The sequence below is a fragment of the Nomascus leucogenys genome, chromosome 1a, assembly GCF_006542625.1.
Source record: "Nomascus leucogenys isolate Asia chromosome 1a, Asia_NLE_v1, whole genome shotgun sequence".
Classification (NCBI taxonomy): Eukaryota; Metazoa; Chordata; class Mammalia; order Primates; family Hylobatidae; genus Nomascus; species Nomascus leucogenys.
This window is the reverse complement of record NC_044381.1, coordinates 5,555,151-5,576,364: the sequence shown is the minus strand read 5'-3', so window position 1 is coordinate 5,576,364 and position 21,214 is coordinate 5,555,151. Positions and strand designations below refer to the sequence as shown.

The 21,214-nt window shown below is 43.6% G+C and overlaps 1 protein-coding gene across 2 annotated transcripts in view; it reads right to left on the bottom strand.

Moving 5' to 3' along the window:
* Positions 1 to 4,399: 4,399 nt before the first annotated feature.
* RCL1 (RNA terminal phosphate cyclase like 1) overlaps positions 4,400 to 21,214 on the bottom strand; it is a 68,257-nt gene continuing 51,442 nt past the window's right edge. For both annotated transcript variants that reach the window (XM_003273884.4, XM_030809344.1), the window contains exons 7-9: positions 20,700 to 20,856; positions 15,791 to 15,894; positions 4,400 to 5,354 (exon numbers count right to left, since the gene is read on the bottom strand). In XM_003273884.4, the coding sequence (XP_003273932.2) occupies positions 5,204 to 5,354; positions 15,791 to 15,894; positions 20,700 to 20,856 (412 nt within the window). In that variant the 3' untranslated portion in view covers positions 4,400 to 5,203. The remainder of the gene's footprint in view (positions 5,355 to 15,790; positions 15,895 to 20,699; positions 20,857 to 21,214) is intronic.

Sequence of the window (21,214 nt, the reverse complement as noted above, 5' to 3'; positions counted from 1 at the left end):
TGATCAGCAACTCAATGTGCTTAGCTATGATTCCCTGGCAATCACTGCATGCACTTAGAAATTCTTGTGACATGCTCACTTTGGCAGAACAGATACTAAAACTATAAATTCTTGTGAAAAAAGAAATTCTCACCTATGTTATTCTCAATATTTTAACAATTAAGCTGAAAAAAAATTAAGCTGTACAGTGTTTTATTTTGTAGATATTTTTTCTTGCTCTTTTCTTTGCATGATTTGCAGCCAGGATTATTTTTCCTGGTTTCTTGCAAGCATTTCATAGTCCTTCAAAGCTTATAGATCTTAGGCACGATGACTTTCATTGTCTAATGAATGGGTAAAATAGCAGGGTGGTCAAAACAGAGCTTAGGACCAAGAGGGGAGCATGTGGGAGGGTCCAGGAAACAACTGCTTCCACACGGCACCTAAAACAGCCTGAGGTTGGGTTGCCACAACTGAAGCCGGGTACCATTTCAAACACTAACAGACTTCCTTGAAGATTACAAAGAACTTCAGGATGGTTCACCACCCCTAGATGTAGCAGGAAGCAGCAGCTGGCCTTACCTTTGGGGCATCATTTTCTCCCAAGATGGAGACCAGTAGCCCAGATGGCCCCCAGGGAGTCCGGCAGCAGCCCAGGCACTCTATCACAGCCGTGGTGACAGGGTATTCACACACACGGAGGCACACATCTTTTAGCCAGGCTCGTTCATTATCTTTTGTCTTTAAGTTGGCCTCCGATTTCTGTATCAGTTGAAATATGTAATGTCCCAAATTGTGGCAGAAATAAATTAACAAATTAAGCAATCTGAGGATTTTTGGACACAAGGCTCTTCAGAGGGCTGGGAATGAGGAGGAAACAGGAATAAAGAATGTCCCGAGCCCTCAGAGACACTTGAATACCTGAAATATCTAGGATGTTTTAAAACAGGTACTGACCCCCGGCCTGTGCTCAGGGCTGGGGGTCGGACTACCTGACAGGTACAGGCCAAATGCGACCAGGAAGGAGGGCAGCCCCACACCTGGGCAACCCCTGACAACCGGACAGCTTTCATTGGCTGGAGTAAAGGAGTGACGTGGCTCAGCCTTCATTAGATGCCAAACACTGATAACGTGTTCCGCTCAAATGGCCTCTTAGATGTGGCAAAGAAAGTACAAAAAGGCCCAGCTTGCCTGCTGACAATCCCATTAACTTTCAGTCACTTCTAAAGAACAGGCCAGCACCATCTGAACATGGAAACCCCAAGTGTGAGCTACTTCTCGTCCCCTCTGGAGTAGAGACAATGGAGGTCCTGGGTGGGCACAGGCCCTGCAGTGCTGCATTCCCACTCATCACAGACTAAAACCGCCACCTGCACACCCCAGGTCTACGACACTACCAACTGAGAAGGTCAACAGAACCCCACATTCTACTCCTCAGACCCTGGAACGAAGGCCCAATCAATCCCCTTATTTAGCTCACTCTGATTCCGCCTCCCCCAGCTGAACTCCACCCTCACCTCAGGCACTGCCGAAACTTTGGAAATTCTGTTTCACTGATGCTCCAGTGTCTCCATCTACCTTTGATTTCATCAACTGCTTCCAGCCTCCTGTACACCATCCTGCCTACTTCCGTTGCCTCCCTCTAGCACCTTCAACTCTTCTACTCAGTGGCCATAAAACTAAGTGCCAGCATTGGTCTCACCTAGCAGCCTCCCAACGCAAAGACCTAACAGGAAATGGCCAGCTCATGGTCTTCTGCTGTTTGGTGTGAGGACAGGCACCATGGTACAACTTGAATTTTTGTTTTTATAATTTGGGTCTGTGATTAGCTATCCTTTACCACTTTTTTGGAAATGATTTTTTAAAATAAAGAAAACCCAGAAGGGAGAGCATCAGGATAAACAGCTAATGCACCCTGGGCTTAATACCTAGGTGACGGGTTGACAGATGCAGCAAACCACCATGGCACGTGTTTATCTATGTAACAAACCTGCATGTCCTGCACAGGTATCCCAGAACTTAAAATTACAACATCTCTAAAAAAAATTTTTTTTTAATTAGCTGGGTACAGTGGCTCATGCCTATAGTCCCAGCTACTTGGGAGGCTGAGGCAGGAGGATCACTTGAGCACAGGAGTTTGAGGTTACAGTGAGCTAGGACTGCACCACTGCACTCTAGCCTGGGTGAGACCCGGACTCAAAAAAGAATTTAATTTTTTTTTTAAAGAACAAAACCCCTAAGGCTTAGCTGCCCTGTGAGGGCAATGTGGAATTCAGCAGGTCCTCCTGTTGCTCTGTCCCAATCGACATGTCATGTTGTAATACACTGGCTTCCTCCCACCCCTTAGCAACTGTTTTGACCACTATGGTAAAATCATCATGATGGAGGCTGGCTGGAGTCTGCATGGAATGTAGTTAAAGCAGGGCCTTATAGATGACAAGAAGGCAAAGAATGATGCTGCCACGACCCCCAACAAGTTCACAGGTTTATCTGCCTAAAAAACTCACAGTCCCATTGAACAACTGCTGCCGTTAACTTAGAATGGTCTATCTCTATCAGCAGAAAGGAACAGACAGAACAAGAGAGAAAACCAAGCCCCAAAACGCTGAAATCTCTCGCTTCAAGCTACCCCAGCAAGTAAGTGGACCGACCAGGAGCTAAGCTAGAAAAAAGGAAGAGAATGCAAGATTTGAATAGTCTCTAGGATGTCCCAGCAAACAGCAAAGGATGACTTCTGCCCGAAGGAATGGTACATTGCTTCTCCTGGGAATTTGAGAAGGGGCTGGGAGTGAGCTGTTAAAATAAATATTAAATTTGTCCTCTTTTTGGCAATACCATCCCCACTCCTGCCAGATGTTCCAACTCCAGAAGCAGCTTTGCCAGATGCAGGGCTGGAACCACACCAGACACTTCCAGGTTTGCAGCAGACAGGAGCACATATCCCCTCTACTGCTTATAGAAATCTGCCTGCCTCTATGTGCCACCCTACATTGACCAACAGCACCATTTCCAGAGCTTGTACAAGGAACAGCAGGTATGCGGTATTCCAAAAGCAACGTGCCCTTTAGTTCTGGATTTGAGCTCTATATGGGCAGATCTGAGTTCGAACGTCAGCGGCACTAGGTAAGACTGCAGTATGTGTGGCAGGCAAAATTCTTAGATGGTAATCCACGATTCCCAGCTCCTGGTTATTTAAACACAAATCTAGTATTGCTGTTGTCAGTTGACCTTAAGATAGGGAGATAATCCAGGTGGGACTATTGTGCTATGAGTCATTTTTAAGCAATGTTTTCCGCAGCTGGTATCAAAAGGAAGGTGAATCCAAAGTACCAGGATTCCATGCACCATTGCCAGCTTGAAGGTAGGGGAGACAAAGTGAACAGAAATACGGGCAGTGCCTGTCTATATGCTAGGAGTTGTCCACAGCTCACAGCCAGCAAGAAAAATGGGAAGAAAACAGGTGACTTCAGTCCTACAACCCTGAATTCTGCCAACAACCTGAATGAGCTGGAAGCACATTCTTTCCCAGAGGCTTCAGATGAGAGCTGAGCCCAGCCCAGGTGACAGACACCCTGTTATCAGCCTTATGAGACTCTAACCAGAGAATCCAACCAAGCCCTGCCTGGATATCTGACCTTCAGAACTGTGAAATGATAAAGAGGTATTGTTTTAAGCTACTAAGTTTGTGAGCATTTGTTATATACCAAGAGCACATTACCAATACAGTATGTAAAGCTCTCAGTAGAATGTCATAGTCCAGAATGTCCTGGCCTTCCTCAAGGTTAACTCTCTACCTCCACATCCTCCCACACCCCTAGACATCAAAGCACAGCCTTTCTCTAGCCCCTTTTCACTTAAAAAGAAAAAGGTACTGAGAGGGAGTAATGAGGCAAAGTTCACCCCCAGGGGAGGACACCATTTGGAATTCTAGTAGAAAGAAGTACATCTTTCCCCTTTCACAAACTTCAAGCCTATGCACATATCAAATGCAGACTCTATTAGTTGGCAGGTGAAATCTGCCATGGATTCTGGTATTCCTGCATATTTTTGCTGGGCAGGCTCTTACCTGGGTTCTTTCTCAAAACTGTGTTTGCAGGAGGTAGTCTTAAGGGATGAAGTAATGTCTGCACGTGAAACAACAGGCTTGCCATGAAAGAGATGGAGTCCCCAAACATACAAGTTCTTTGGCTATGATGCAAACTTGTAACATGCATAGCATCTACCTGGGTCCCTCCATGTCCACTGTGAGACCTGGGGAACAGGGGAAAGCAATATAAACATGAAGTTCATGCTGCTTGCTATGCTGAGTAAAGTTCTTTATCTCTGACCCAGGATCCTCATGTCTTCTGGTAGCATCAACAAAAAAGTAATAATCTAACTTATTAGCTTGCAAGGGTAAAATCCCAGACCCTGACTCTAGTACACTTAGATCCTTAAATGAGGAGATTTAATGTCTTTACATTATACATTTCAAAGGAACAAAACACCCTTTGTGAATTTTCTCATGGAGATAGCATTTACATCACAGAGCTATTGTGAAAATAAAGTAAGAATGTATAGCACACCTGGAATATAAAAAAACATCCCAATAACTTACTTGGACCCCTGCAGCCACCCATCCCTCACATATAAATACAATGAACCAAATGAAGATCAGTGTCTGTGTCCACGACAGCAATCCATTCAGAAGACAAAAGATAAATAGTCTAATATACCAATTTCTGACATTTGCTTAGCACTGCAGGACTCATGAAGAGTTGCCACTCATAATATCGCATTTAATCCCTACAACAAAAACCGAGGCTCAAGGAGGTGAGTCCTTGCAGAAAGAACAGTTAACAGACTCCACAGGTTTGGAAAACAGCCATATGACAGAGGGCCAAGGAAGCCTACGATAGCAGGCTGAGGAAGCACAGCTGAACCGCAGCTATGAGACTGTTCTAGCAGCACGACTGTGGCCTGAAGGCACATTCTTCCTCCAGCTAAGGCAAGGGAGATCTCATGGTGACTGGGCCCCTCCTGGGCAATGGCAATGCCACTGGAGAAACAGCTGGAAACCACATGCTACAGAGATGTCTTTTATTTGTATATTGATATTTCTTCACAGAAAATTAAGCAAGTGGCTATCCTGTCCTGGATTAATCCATTTGGACTTGGTCCCATTGGTGTCCGTGGCAGCTTCTGCTTTGTCTGTAGGCACTGGGGCCTTATCCTGTGATGGTTATCACTTGAGGGTCTTGCTAAGGTTGGAGAAACCAATGCCAACACAGGTCATCAGCACTTTATCCCCGCCCTTGAGTTCTTCACCACATGGCCTGGTTTCAATTTTAAACATAATCTGGAAAAAGCTCTTCAAATGCCGCAAAAATTCTATCCTAAAAAGGAAAAAAAATAAATAAATAAATAAATTCATTTAAAAAAAATTATCTTCTACCACCTAGAATCCAAGGTTTTAATTTCCCAGACCTAGAGGGCTGAAGTGCAGACCTTCTCATCAAATCTGATTAAATAGTACTTCCTTTCAGTCAGCCAGTTTCCAAAGAAGATTTAGATAGTTTGCAGAGACGCATACAATACAGCAAGATAAATTAAACTGGGGGGAAAAAAGGTTAGAAGTTAGTACATGACACATAAGTCATTTAGTTCAGACCTAGCAGAAAATGGACATAAATATGGTGATGACTTTTTTTTTTTTTTTTTAAGAGACGGGGTCTCACTATGTTGCCCAAGCTGGCCTCAAGCTCCTGGGCTCAAGCAATCCTCCACCTCAGCCTCCTGAGTACCTGGGACTACAGGTGTCCCAACGTACCTGGCTTAGGCAATGATTTTTGAGTGGCCTATACAAAGACAGAAACACCTATTTCCCTGATTCACAGCACCATGACATTCAAAACAAGCACAATGACTACTGATGCTGAAATAGACAAGTCTCTCCCTTCATTCTCCAATAATACCCTTGCATTTGCTTAATATTTATCAAGTGCCTACTGCATGCTAGGCACTGTTCTTGGTGCTGGGAATATTGCACTCAAATGAAAAAAATAAATAAATAAAAATCCTTCCCTCATGAGGATTTCAATCTAGTGGTACAGATAGAGACAAGATAAACTAATTAATCATTCCTGAAAAATGCTATGTAATGTAAACAAAGCAAACAATGCAGATGGGGAAGAGCTGTGGGTACCACAGTATTTGTTCATATTTGGCAGAAGGCAATATTAAATAAGGTGGCCAGGGAAGTGTGCACAGTAAACACGACAAGGACAATGGCATCACAGGGCGATGGCATCACTCCAAGAGTACCTTGGGAAGAGCAATTCTGTGGATGAACCGCAGTGCATGTACACAGGCTTCTAATGGTCTCGCCTGGCAGACCTAGCAATACCCCAGCTAGCCTGACCATAAGACTCACCTGAACAGTTCATTAAATACACAGGTTCCTGAAGGTTGTGGTGAACTTGCAACTGGTAGGAAGTGTCCATATGGAAGAGCCCAGAATCATAGGCCACACACAAAGCTGATCCCTCCCTACCCACCACCAGGCCCTGTGCTCCCCAGTTCGTAGAGGCCAGAAATCTGTGTTGTTAACAAGAATCCCTGGTAAGTCTCACTGAGCAAGGTTAGGGAACACTGGCTTAGTGAAGAATGATGGTTTGCACACCTACAGTGAAGTATTACAAAAACCTCGCACTGTACTGTCTCCCAGTCAAACCAGCCAAACTCCCCACTCTGGCCAGATGGTTCTCAATCTCTACCGCACATGGAATAATCTAAGGAGCTTTAAAAACACTGATGCTAAACACATAGATCAATGGAAGAGAATTGAGAGTCAAGAACTAAACCACACAGTTATGGTTAATTTCCTCAATGAGGAAAGCATAATCAATTCAACAAATGATGATGGAACACTGGATATCCACAGGTGAAAGAATGAAGTTGGGCCCCTTCCTCACATCACACACAAAACTTAACCCAAAAGAGATCAAAGTCATAGCTGTAAGAGCTAAAACTATAAAGTTCACTAAATAAAATACAGGAGTAAATATTCATTATCTTGGGCTAGGCAACAGTTTCTTAACCATTTTTTAAATACAACACCAAAAGAATGGCAATAAGAGTCAAAATAAATAAACTGGACTTCATCAAAATTAAAATACTTTGTGCATCAAAGCGTACCATCAAGAAAGTAAAAAGAGAACCTACAGGATTGGAGAAAAGATCTGCAAGTCATATATCTGATAAAGGTCAGGCATCTCGACTATATAAACAACTCAAGAATAAAAACACAACCTAATTAAACGATGGGAGAGTACAGGCATGGTACCTCATACCTGTAATCCCAACACTTTGGGAGGCCAAGGTAGGCAAATCACTTGGGGCCTGGAATTCCAGACCAGTCTATTACGACCCCCATCTCTACAAAAAATTGTTTTAAAATTAGCCAGGCATGATGGCAGGAGCCTGTAGTCCTAGCTACTCGAGCTATGATTGCACCACTGCACTCCCACCTGGGCAACAGAGTGAGACTCACTAAAAAAAGAAAGAAAAAAAAAAAAAAGATGGGAGAGCTAAATGGACATTTCCTCACAAATATCCAATAAGCACATGAAAAGATGCTCAACATCATTGGTTATTAGAGAAGTGAAAATCAAAACCACTATGAAATACCACTTCATATCCAATAGGATGGCTATAATAAAAAGACATACAATAACTAAACTGTGGGTGAGGAGGCAGAACCACTAGAACCCTCATACACTGCTGGTGGGAATGTAAAACGGTACAGCCACTGTGGAAAACAATCTGGCAGTTCCTCAAAATGTTAACCAGGGAGTTACCACAGGATATGGTAATTCTACTATTAGGAATATATACAAGAGAAATAAAAACATACACCCACACAAAAACTCACATGCAAATGTTCATAATGGCATTATTCATAAGAGTCAAAACGTAGAAGCAACCCAAATGTCTACCAACTGATGAATGCATAAAACGTGGTATATCCATTCAATGGAAGATTTTTTTTTCTGCCATAAAAAAGAAATGAAGTACTGATACATGCTACATCGATGAACCCTGAAAACATTATGCTAAGTGAAAGAATCCAGTCACAAAGGACCACATAGCATGTGATTCTACCTACAGAATATGAAAAAGCCACAACAGGCAAATCTATCACAGAGGCAGAAAGGAGACTTGTGGTTGCCTGGGGCTGGGGAGAGTGGGAGGAATGGGAGGGACTGTGAGCTGGCACAGGGTTTCTTTCTGGGCGTAGTAAAAATGTTCTAAAATTAGATTGTAGCTATGGTTACACAAGTCTGTGAATACACTAAAAAACATTTAAACTGTGTACTTAAAATGGCTAAATTGTGTCGTATGTGAATTGGTTCTCAATAAAGTTTTTTAAAATAAAGAAATCAATATATATTTGCCATGTTATAAAACAACTGATCCTGGTTCTCACCCCTACTCGGTGTACACCAAACTACATATAAAGCCTGCCTTGATGAACTTCCCTCCCATCCGCATCCCTCTGTGCTAAGAGAACAGGTCTAGTCAAAGCAAGGAAACAGCTAGATGGAGAAAAGGGGGCCTGAACAATTCCTGACCCTGTGGCTGAAGTGACCAGTGCATCAGGGGCTAAGAGATGAAACATTAACAACCCCAGAGAGCAGGAGTTCTCGTCAGTGCTGGATGCTCATGGAAAAATCTCCCAATTCCTTTCTTTCCTTCCACCTAGGAATGTGCAACTTCATCTCAACCTTTAAAATAACATCCCATATGTCAACTTTTCTATGAAGCCTTTTGTAGCCCATAAACCCTACCCCAAACGATCTTTCCCACCCCTCCAGGTTTCCATAGCATTCTCTGTTCATGGTGTCTAATTAAATGCTTATGTATAACTGCCTCCTTCCCCCTCATTAAATTATTTAAGTACCCCAAGGGCAATGCTCTTCTCCAACACTGAACCCGTTATTCAAACTAGGCACTGTAACGGTTCTCAGTAAAGAGGGACTGGATAGAATTTAGGAGTCGGGGTAATTTTGAGAAAAAAATTTCAACATTCTTGGCAATTAAGGGAAGTCAGCTTTTCCTGCTGGCTTTCCTGTCTTACCAATTAAATTTCTGTTGTTGTTGTTGCTTTCTATCCATCCCACCATCTCCCCCATCCTGTCCTAGGGAAAAAAGAAACACATCAAACCACAGATAAACAGTCCACATCTGTGGGCAAAGCTTCCAGCTGGTGGCAACCCGGAAAAAGCCAGCCATCTCACCCACTCATCTGCATCTGAAGGAGAAAACAGATTGGTCCCTCCTTTGCTGCTGCCTCAAACTAACACAGGCCTGGGGCATGCTCTGCTCCCAGGATCTCACCCAGCCTACTTCACTCTGAATCGCTCAACTGTGCTTGAAAAACCAGACACCCTCCCCAGCTGGCAGAATTTCTACGGGGCCTCAGCTTGCTTCTGATCTCTTGGAGAAGGATGGGAGGAACACAGGCTCGAGTGTGCAGGCCTGTGTATTTGCAAGTTTGGGGTATTTGTAGCCTTTGGAACAGTTAGAAAAAGCAAAGTTCGTTCCACTTTTTACATAATGTTCTGCCAACCCCTCAGCCTATCCAAGGAAGACTGTGTAAGAGACTGGATTAAGGTACATTTAAGAATCTTTCCCCCACCTCTAGCCCCATTCTCCCTACGTCTCTGGTAGCTGGGATATTGAAGAGCAAAAATGCTCAGAACCTGAAAAATAACCACAGACAATATTAAATCCCAGCAAACAGCCTCCTTAAGAAAATGAAAAGCAAATGAAGAGTAAGCTCGTCCTGTATCTACATGCATTTGAACAAAGTCTCATCCAGTGCTGATCCACATCCTTCTCCACAGCCCAACAGCTCTCCACAGCTGCAGCTGCACTGAGGCACTGCCTCTTGAATTCACATTTCCCTGACCCTCTCTTCCACAGCACTACACTGGAGATTCACAGTTCCTAGACACAACCACACAGCCACACAGCCAGGGCAAAGAGAGACGCACTGCTCACTGAGAGCAGCTCTGCCCCTCAATGAGTAACCACCCACACAGCGCAAATAGCAGCTTTTCAGAAGAACCACTCTAGGCAGTAGGAGCTCTATGCAACTCCTGTGTAAAGGATTTTAACACCTGACATAGAGAATGATTATCTGCAGTGAGGCTTTTTTTTCCCCCAGAACAAAATGATTTTCAGAAAAAAAAAGCAACTGACTTTTCTACGAAAGCCTCCAGTCCATCTGACAAGCAGGTTTCAGAGAATTCTGGAGCACAGAGATAACTTTTCCTGTGTATTTTGGTTTTTTTTTTTTGAGATGGAGTCTTGCTCTGTCACCCAGGCTGGGGTGCAATGGAGCGATCTCAGCTAAATGCAACCTCCGCCTCCCAGGTTCAAGTGATTCTCCTGCCTCAGCCTCCCGAGTAGCTGGGATTAGAGGCATGTGCCACCACGCCCGGCTAATTTTGTATTTTTAGTAGAGACGGGGTTTCACCATGCTGGCCAGGCTGGTCTTGAACTCCTGACCTCGTGATCTACCCGCCTCGGCCTCCCAAAGTGCTGGGATTACAGGTGTGAGCCACCACACTCGGCCTTCCTATGTATTTTCAAAAGGTGAGTTGTTCCCACTGCCACTGCTGGTCAACAGGAAAGGCCATGAGGCTTGTGGTCATGGGTCCGTTGAATCCCAACTGACCAGGATTTGACAGGCTGCCAGATCCCACCCTTAAACACAGCCCTTCCCACCAGACCCCTCTTTTGAAGCATGTGAGAGAATGGGGTGAGGGTAATCATGGGGTGAGCCCTCTCTGGCAGCTCCCACAGGCACAAACCACAACAGAGGGTCCTGCGTCCTGCTCCACTAAGCCACCTGGTTTCTATGCCACTGGATATGAGACAGAGCTGGGGGTACCTACATCTCAGGTGTAAGGAGATGCTCTGGAAGTTAAGGGGAAAGATCTGGAGATAAGAAAAGGATCTGCTCGATGGAGTCCCTATAGTCATTACATGGCAGCTTTTAAATATACTGCTGATGCTTTTTCTGCTAATACAGGCTTTTCCAAAGACCAGCTGACCTCTGCTCCAAATGAAATTACTACATTCAGTTACTGAGGCAGCAGGAAACAGAGAAATAGGCTAGCTGCACTGTCAGGAGATGGGGTCCCAGGCCCAGTTCAGACAGGATCTCACCATAAGCGGGTCAGTGACCTCTTTTTTATCTGAGAAGGAAGGCTATCACTTGCTTTTACCATACACCAAATATGTTCTGGAGCTCAAACATCAGGTGACAGTATTTAAACGCTTCACAAACCTAAGACACAGTGGTACTGTGCAAGCTCATGGAATGCAGCGAGGCCGCTGACCCCAAGGAGAGGCAGGCTCGGCCGGCAGTTCCCAGTTTCCCCACTGGTTTTCTCATTGGTTCTTCAGAGGGCTGAGCTTTAGGCTGATTGGGCCAGGAAGCCCCATTCAGTTGGTGTTTAACAAGGACAGTGTCTTCTAGCTCCTCAGCACTTCCACAGTCATGGAAAAAGGTAATTAATTAAAGTTTAAAAAAAAAAAAAAAGTCACGGTTTATTTTAGATTTCCAACTAAAGATAGAAAGAGATCATTTTACAGCAGAATTTGAAACGAGGACTTTGCTGAAAAGATGTAGCATGGCATCCTGCCTCAGGCAAGGTGCTTGGAGTCCAGCGATATGGATGGAATCCCAGCTCTTACATAAGAGCACAGTGGGTTGGCCAGGCGTGGTGGCTCACGCCTGTAATCCCAGCACTTTGAGAGGCTGAGGTGGGTGGATCACGAGGTCAGGAGATCGAGACCATCCTGGCTAACACAGCGAAACCCCGTCTCTATTAAAAATACAAAAAATTAGCCGGGCGTCGTGGCAGGCGCCTGTAGTCCCAGTTACTTGGGAGGCTGAGGCAGGAGAATGGCATGAACCTGGGAGGCGGAGCTTGCAGTGAGCCGAGATCGCGCCACTGCACTCCAGCCTGAGCGACAGAGCAGGACTCCGTCTCAAAAAAAAAGAGCACAGTGGGTAAGGGAAGCAGTGACTGGAGGAGAATGCCCAGGTCTGAACCTCACTTACTGTCTGTGTGACCCTGGGCACGTAACTTGACCTCTCTGTGCCTCAATCCCACCACCTGTAAGATGGCGCACATGATAGTACTTGCCTTTTTTGCCCTTATAAAGTTACGATGAAAACCAAATAAGTTAATATCTGTAAGCGCTTAAAACAACATCTTGCACACAGTGAACATGGTGTTTTTTAAATAAACATCTACCTTACAGAATTCTTAGGATCAATAAGATGTGTGTAGTTTGCTCAGTAATGTGACTAGGAGAAGTCAGTCATAAAAATAATAACTAGAAATTAAAATTTTTTAATCCATAATTTAAAATTAATGGCTATAGATTTATAGGTAGCTGGGCAGACCACTTACAGGTGACTTAAACCCTAAAATCACCCAGAGCAAGTTTACTAGGCCTCCTGGGGTTCAAAGTGACCTGGCCGGGCTACTCTGGCCACAATGCCTATGGGGTAGTCCTATTCCTCAAGGAGCAGTTTAAAAAAAAAAAAAAGTGACCTGACCAAGGGACTGGACTGCAACAGGGCGAAGGGGTGTCCAGGCAGGAACCACAGCACCCAGCACTGACAGCTCCTCAGGCACGTTGCCAGCACCACTAAGCATCTGACTTAATCTAAGCTTCGTTCCATCTCCACAAGTCCAGGACTTCAGGACCATGCACCTTATCTACAAATGACACCAAGGCTCCAAGATGCTAAATACCATTTCCACAGTCTCCTGGTGGCACGTGGTAGAGCCTTAAGTCCAGATAGGCTGGACTCCAAGGCTTGTGCACTGGCAGAATGCAGAGAGCTCTGGTAACTGCAGTCTCATTCCACAAACAATTTCTGAAAGTGCTAATTAAGATGCATCTTAATTTTTGCTAATTTTCTTGCTGTTAATCCAAAAGTATAAATCCTCCCTCCCTAAACTGTAAAATTAAGCTTGTTGAATGGAGGGTGCAACTACTGTCACTAGCTGTAAGCCACCTAAAACTCAACAAATTTAACAGAAATAGAAGCTTCATATACCAGTGATTATCCAATAATATTTTATTCTACTGAAAAAAAATCTCTTGGGCCTTTCTAAAAGAGTTTCACATTGGCCAGACTCGGTGGCTCACTCCTGTGATCCCAGCACTTTGGGAGGCTGAGCCGGGTGGATCACGAGGTCAGGAGATCAACACTATCTTGGCTAACACGGTGAAACCCCGTCTCTACTAAAAATACAAAAAATTGGCCAGGTGCTGTGGCGGGCGCCTGTAGTCCCAGCTACTCGGGAGGCTGAGGTAGGAGAATGGCGTGAACCCAGGAGGCAGAGCTTGCAGTGAGTGGAGATCGTGCCACTGCACTCTAGCCTAGGCGACAGAGCGAAACCCTGTCTCAAAAAAAAAAAAAAAAAAAAAGAGTTTCACACATACAGACTTTCTCAAGTAGCACAGAAAACCACTAACAGCAATCCCAATGCTTTTTACATAGACATTTAAAAAGCTATTTTATACAAATGAAAACAGGTCCAAACTGCTGGAAGAAATGTTTTTTTTTTAAACCAAGGAAGGTCTTGTTTCTGGTTTTCTTTAGAAATCTGAGGTTTCACAAAATAGGTTTCTATGACTTTAACTGCACATAAAAATAAATGTGTTAGTTTGGTCTCCAAAGCTCTTGAATCCACCTAGAATAAACTATTCCCCCACCATGATGGTCCTCACCGTGGATTTCATCCCTTTTTTATCCTCAACTGTACTCACAAATACAATGTTAACTTTGCCTGCTGCATCCTGCCTTTGCCCTTCATCTCTTTGTGCTACTGGAGCTGTCCACAGTGACTGGGGCAGAAAGAGTACTAAACAGATCCAGCTTTCTTGAAAATAGCCTCCCTTACCCGTCCTTATGCTAGCTTACCAAAAAGAAAGGAGGCTTCCCTTTCCCACCCTGGCAGACCCCTCTGCACAAAGCTCTGGGAGGCAGCAGAATATCTCCAAGCCCCAGCCTCAAGATACATCATCTTACAATTTGTGCTACTCCTTTAAAGCTCCATTCAGAGCAGGACACTGTTTTCACAGGAGAGGAAGTCATTTTATGCAAGTTTTCTGGAAGAAAAGACACTACAATCAATGTCTGGTGAGAAGATGTGTTGAAGAGGACACAGGAACTTTCAAAAATGTCCAATCACATCTTGAGCATCTCTGCAAAGCTTGAAAACATACAGGTCCTGGAGCCAAATTGAAAAATCTCCAAACGCAAAAGAAAAAAAGTGTCAAAAAAAAACATACATGTATTCCATTTTCACAGAATGTTCTGCCAAACCCCATGCCCCAGGACCACACACATTCAAGACAACACCCCATACCTCATACCATGTGTGCAAGCAGGACTTCCCCAGGCCTGAAGCAAGGGCTAGGAAATGGCAGCTACGAGCCCAGCCATAAACTGGCAGGGCCACAGTGGTCACACAGCTGGCAGCCGCCTCCAGTGAGCTCTCTACAGGAAGCGAGTCTCTGTACCTAGGGTGCCATTCTCCCAGCCCTCATCTCCTCTCCAAGTACTTAACTACCAAGTCTATTTTTGCACTGTTTACTACTGATGTTACCATGCCATTTAGGATTACTCAATTTTAGGTATCCTGTCCTACGAAATACTTTTACACAAGCTATCAGGAGATAATGTGGTCCTCACCAGTTTCCTGCTTATCAGTCTTCCCTCTCTGCTAACAGAATGTATTCTCTTCCATTTTCCTGTTCTAAAAAAACCTCCCACCACCAATTTCAAAAAAAAAAAAAAGCCTCCAAAAGAATTTATTTCAAGCTCCTGGTTTTCATGCCCCCAAAGCCATGGCCCAAGGCTGCATAGCCCCACCGCAGTCCTCACCCCTTTCTCAATGTGATGGCACCACCATTCTTCAGTTATCACAGTACTGTACCTTTCAGACATACAGCATCGGTACCATGATAACCGAAAAAGGACAGTTCAGTCTCATATCTACCTGAATATTCCCTGCTACCCAGCTCACCACCCTCAGATGGCCCATATGATGATCTCTAAGTATGCAAGCACGTGAAAACACACACACACAATGTCGGTACTCAAATAGGCTGTTTTCTGCAACCTCATTTACTATCAATAGGAAATGCTTCTTTCACAGTGTCATTTATAATTCAAGTCTTCTGACATCCTGTTCTTTTTGAAGAGTGCTTGCTTTTACACCACAGCAGTCAACTGATGCTAACATTCAATGGTCCAAACTCACTTCTACAATTCCCTACGAGTCCAGTAGCATTAATACAAACTCTGTCTTTTGTCATCTTTTCCAGTGAGCTCATACCCTATCATCTTAGACAAAAAGCCTGTTTTCCCACAGCAAGTTAGACAGCTAAGGAAAAGAATGATTAAAAAAAACTAGTAACAAAATCCAAGCTACACCAAACCAGGAGTTTACCTCTAACCTGGAAACAAAATCTAAAGCACGAACAAAATAACTGCCCGATAGAGATCACGCAACTTCAGTTACACGGGATTGAGGAAGGAAAGAAACACAAAAATCCTTGTATGTAAAAATACACACCAGGTTAAGAGTGACAACTGCTAGCTGATTTGAGGATAAATACGAGCAGGTGTTCATAGTGCAGGCTCTGTGCAGCACAACACCCTTTGTCATTTTGGGCAATAGGAAAATTAAACTGGACAGAATAACGAGGCTGAAAAAGAATAACTTACGTGTAGGGAGAGAGAGGGCCTAGCAGGACTTTGGAAACATCCTGCTGTCCAAGGGTCATGAGTAGTAGCGCCAGGCTTTGGTTGGTCGAGTCTACGCATCCACCCTGTAAACACAAATTAATAATTGTACAAACCAGAAAATGGAAAGCCAACAAAAGAGAGGAGGAAAAAAAAAAACAGAAACATACACTCAGTATCAAAATCCAAAGTTCAAGCAACAATCAAACAGAATACAGGTCTTGTAAGAGTAATCATTATATCAGCTAACTGCAGAGGGTTAAACTAACAGTTAATTAGAGCAACTGTAATAGTTGAGACTATCAGAATGAGACTATCAGATTCAAATGTTCTTAAGTGAATCTAGTAAAAGAAATGAAACTTTCCCTTTGTAATTAAAGCAGCAGCGGGAGGACATCATCTTTATTGAGTATATGCAAAAAAAAAAAAATCTTAATCAGTTTTAGAAGATGTAGAGTTAATTCCAAGGGTCAAGTGGATGATGCTCATATTTATTTAATCTGTCAGAGAACAACACAGTCTATCTGACATGAAATGGCCTTTTCATGGCCTTACTTTTATACTTATTCAAATATATTCAGGAAACTACTCGCCATACTCTATTAACTTCTCTCCTTTATCTCTTCCTGAGTTCCTTAAAACTGAAGGATTGTTAAGGTTAGATCCCTTCATTCTTATTACTTATGTATAAAATTATGCCTTCCACCCCCTTTTCTTTCCCTTTCTTCCAAATTAACAAGCAGAACAGACTTCTCTTCAAACACTTTCTCCTGAGGTACAACTGCTTAGGTTGCCTTTCTTCTTTTGTTTTTCATTTTCTCAGCCATTTTAGCTGTTTTGCTTCCACTAGACGCATACATAAGTATACAAGCACGTGTTCTGATCTTTCTGGAATAACTTTAAAACATATGGTACATAGTCAAAGAAGGATGACCTTGAATTTCTACATATTTTGCACAGGTCACAATTAGAAATCCAGTCTCTGACCAAGCCACGTTACTATCCAAGGCTAGACTGAACAGGGTAGGTGGCCAGCAGTGCTGCTGTTTATGTGGCTACAACTGCCCCTGCCTCCTTTTTAAGGCATGTAGGGTAGGAAATAAATCCATTTTCAGATGCCGACACTCTGAAATTCTCTGGCTGTCAAAAATCATTTAGTAGCCCTAATAATGGTGAAGGAAATAAGGATTGATCTTACTGCTAGCCTTTATGAAAATCTATTGCACGTCCCTAAACTATCTAAGTTAATAAAGGACAGGGAACAACATGTATATCACATAGCAAATTCTAGGACAAGGAGAGTTCCTTTTCCTTTTCTACCCAAAAAGAAAAACATGACCCATGGAAAATATGATGACCAACAAAACTGTTTTACAGATCTTGCTTCCCCTTTCATAAGACAGCCTAAAATTAAAGTGTTCTCTTCAGTGTCTGCTTCCTGTCACTGTTGTTATTTCACCATTCACTGGACCAATATTTTAATGCAATAGATATGCTAAGGTCCCTGTACAGGACATCATGGAGGAAGTGGTAGGGGCTATCACCCTACCTATGCCAGGGTGGGTGGGGAGGTGTCACCTGCCAGATACCAGAGGCGGGCTTTAGGAGTCAGGACTACTTGAGCCAGCCCTTGAAGGATAGCAGGGTTTGGGGAGGAAGGAAGAACAGAATGATGGGGAAAAATAAAATGCCAGGGCCAGCAAGGAACGGCCAGGCGACCAGCCTGGAAGGCACAACTGCTGCCTGTGGAGAAGCACGTACAGCACAGAGAAGGTGGACAGCCCAATTAAGGCAGGGCTTTCCTAAATGGGTTGAGAATTCTGACTTTGTCCCAGGAAAGTGAGAAGCCACTGAAGGTCTCTGTGCACATGAGTGAAGAGATCAGATCAGTATTTTAGGGGATGATTTAGACTGAAAAGGATGTTAGGATTTGGAAAGAACTTCTCCGCTGGAAATGCAGAGAGCCAGTAGCCATAATCCAGTTGTGGAGTGGAGCAGGGAGGCAGGCAGTGATTAGAGCAGTGAAAAGGATGGAAAGAAAAGGCAGTTCCAGAAAGCCTGGGACAGAATCAAGAAGGCTTGGTAACCAATGAGGCATAAATGGAACAGGAGGGATTAGATCAGCGGCTTAAAACTTGATAAACAGCGCCTTCAAAAGGGATGGATTTTTTACCACTCATTCAATGCATGTCACATCACAACTCTACAGAAAGTTATTCAGAAAAACATGAAGTATTTCCATCCTTTTAATAATTTAAGATCACAGACACACAAAGAAGTTTTCTGAATAAAACTAAAAGAAAATGAAAAAAACTTGGTCCAGGCACAATGGAAGACTGAAAGTAGATCTCAACTAAAGAAAAAAAATTGCCAGGCACGGTGGCTCACGCCTGTAATCCCAGCACTTTGGGAGGCCGAGGTGGGTGGAACACCTGAGGTCAGGAGTTCGAGACCAGCCTGACCAACATGAAGAAACCCTGTCTCCACTAAAAATACAAAATTAGCTGGGCGTGGTGGTGCATGCCTCTAGCTACGCGGGAGGCTAAGGCACGAGGATCACTTGTACCCAGGAGGTGGAAGTTGCAGTGAGCCAAGATCGCATCACTGCACTCCAGCCTGGGAAACAGAGTGAGACTCTGTCTCAAAAAAAAAAAAAGAAAAGAAACTAAAAATAAAAATAAAAATATTAAAGAACCTAATTTAAACTGCGTGTTTTTCCTCTTGTGGACTGGTAGGTGCTTTCACCCTGAGGCTTATAACCTGCTATTTATAGGGATATAAACCCCACACTCTAGCTGTCCCCATAGGCTCCTACTGGACTACTGTATAATGTGATGCTTCTAATTCTCCCAAGGTCTATTAGAAAGAGACGGAAGTGTCCCCACAGTTAGAGAGCGGGCCACTACAGGACCAGCCACTGCCAGACACTATAGGACCAGGAAAAGAAATCCTGCACAACAAGGGACCCAGGGAAACACATCACATGCACTGTTTCCTGCCCCCCTACAAATAAGTTGACCACAAACCTCGTGAATTAAGTAACTGGCAGGGCAACCTCTCGATCATCTATCCCAAACTTTTAGTTACTACTCATTTTTCACAAAATTATTAAATTTAGCATAAAAAATTAAACTGATTTAGCACCAAAAAATCTGAGGCCAGATCGTGACTGCACAAGACTTGTCAAAGAATACCTCCTCCTTCAGGAAGATTTCATCTCCTCCTTCTACTATTTCCCAGGCGAATGCCGAGTAGAAGGGCTGGAGCTACTCTCCCGAAAATAAAACTATAGGTCCACTGTCTTCCATTTTTAATTAAATAGAGCCATTTAGGACCTGGAAATTTTAATTAATTCTGAAACAGTTCATTCTCACGTGTTCCATCTTGGACCAATGAGACATTTTCAAGAACACTGACTTGGATCAAGGGAGTAGACTATAAATATACACTGTTTTCCACTGTGAGGCCGGTCTGAGGGTCAATACCTATGGATATTCAGGCTTTACCCGACCATCCTGATTAATAAACTGAACCAGTGGCAAAAGGAAGAATTAAAAGAAAAACCAAATTACCACTTTACCTGTTTTACTGATTTTATTTAACTTGGCTCAGATGTGATTTTTGCTACCTTAAACGGGAAAACTTACTGGAGACGAGAGAGATGCCTGACAACTGAGAAGAAATACACAGAATAATACAAAGACAGAAGTCTCTTCAGCTCCTCAGGGGAAGAAGAGAGACGATTTACAAACATTATACACCATCCAACAGCAAATCACCTAGCGTATAGTTCTTGCTGATGCTCAGTTCAAGAATCTGGGACCTAACACACAGAGCAGAGAAATGACCACCCTTCAGAGCCTTTCCTGGACTCTGCATTTCAGAGAAAAGGTTTCACCTTCCTGATGTGGGACCAAGGCAAAAGACAGTGCAGACTAACAGAAATCTTGGACCTAGATTTGTGACCCTCTTCTAACCAAGTATAGGGGATCTCAGGGAATGTATGTTTTAGGCAACTGTATCTTATTCTTTCTGCCATCATCTTTCCTAATTTCTCCCTTACTTTATTTAGGTCACGTCACCTATTTTGAGGAAACAGTAAAAGTGTGTGCATGAATATGTGCCCGTTGCAACGAAAGGATCAACAGAGAAAGACTGTGGCAACTGAGAGGGCAGATTGGTCTGAGCTGTGTCCCACCAGCAGAGCTGCAGAAGCAAAATGACAACCGGTTGAGTCTGTCTTCAACACCAGTTTGCCCCTTCTCTGTTCCATGCTGTTAGGTTTTCCAAAGCTTCTGCTATGCTGTGCCACAGGCCTGCCTTCCCTAGTTATTTTGTGAGTTTGGTTTCTTTTTAAATTTTTTTCTTCTTTTTTGATACTTATCTGTTAACTGAGATTCTGTGCTCTAGAATGCATTGCAAAATCCAGCCTGTTGCTATTGTTTTATATAAGAATCAACCGTCACACACAAATCCATATTTCTAGCTTCTCTTGAAACATCTAAAAAGAGTGAGTCTACCTTCCCACATGGCAGCAATCGGCGATTGCCAGGATGGTACTTTCTTTGGTTAGGGCAGTGTGTCAGCCACCACCTTACCTTACCTGCTTCCTTTTTTTAACCTTCCCTTTCCTTTATGACTGTTCAGTTCTTTCCTTGGCTCACTGTTAAAACTTACCTGCCCTGTGTCTCAACCCAGTGGGGCTAGATCTCTGCTCACTGACTAGTTCAACTAATCAATTAAACTAGTTAATGCTGAACTGCTTAATGCATAGGAACAGGTTATCTCTTGGCTTGAGCCCTTGGAAGAGGATGAAAGCTGGCAAGACATGAGAATGAGAAAACAAACTGCTTCCTGGCCACTCCTCTATCAGAGGAAGCTGTGCACATACCCTGTAGATTTCCTCCAGCAGCAGCCGGGCACAGTTCCTACCAAGGTCCTCCGGAAGTACTGCTGCTCCCTGGCCCTGGGGGTTGGAGGCCAGTTCAGCACTGAGGAAGGTGCCACTGGTGGTCTCAGCAACCAGTGACAACCCAAAGCCCGGAGACCTGGAGATACAAAGGCACAAACACTGAGTAGGGTTAACCAAGTGAGGTTTCCACTCACCAGCAAACAGAAAGAGAAGACAAACATTTTTTTTGACGGCACTGTGTTCAAAAGCTTCTTTCTGGCTGCATTAACCTCATAGAGTTGCTACTAGTTTACTAGCTGACCAGAAAAGAATATCAGTCCAAAAACAAGCATCTCTCCACAAAATTTTAAGATTCGACAGCTCAATTCTACTTTCCCAATGCCTGTTAAGTAGACACATCATCAGGAAAGGTGTGGCAGCCTTCCCGGCAGTACAATCCATATGCAACCACAACACAGATCTGCCCCCTTTAACAAACTCAACACACACTCACA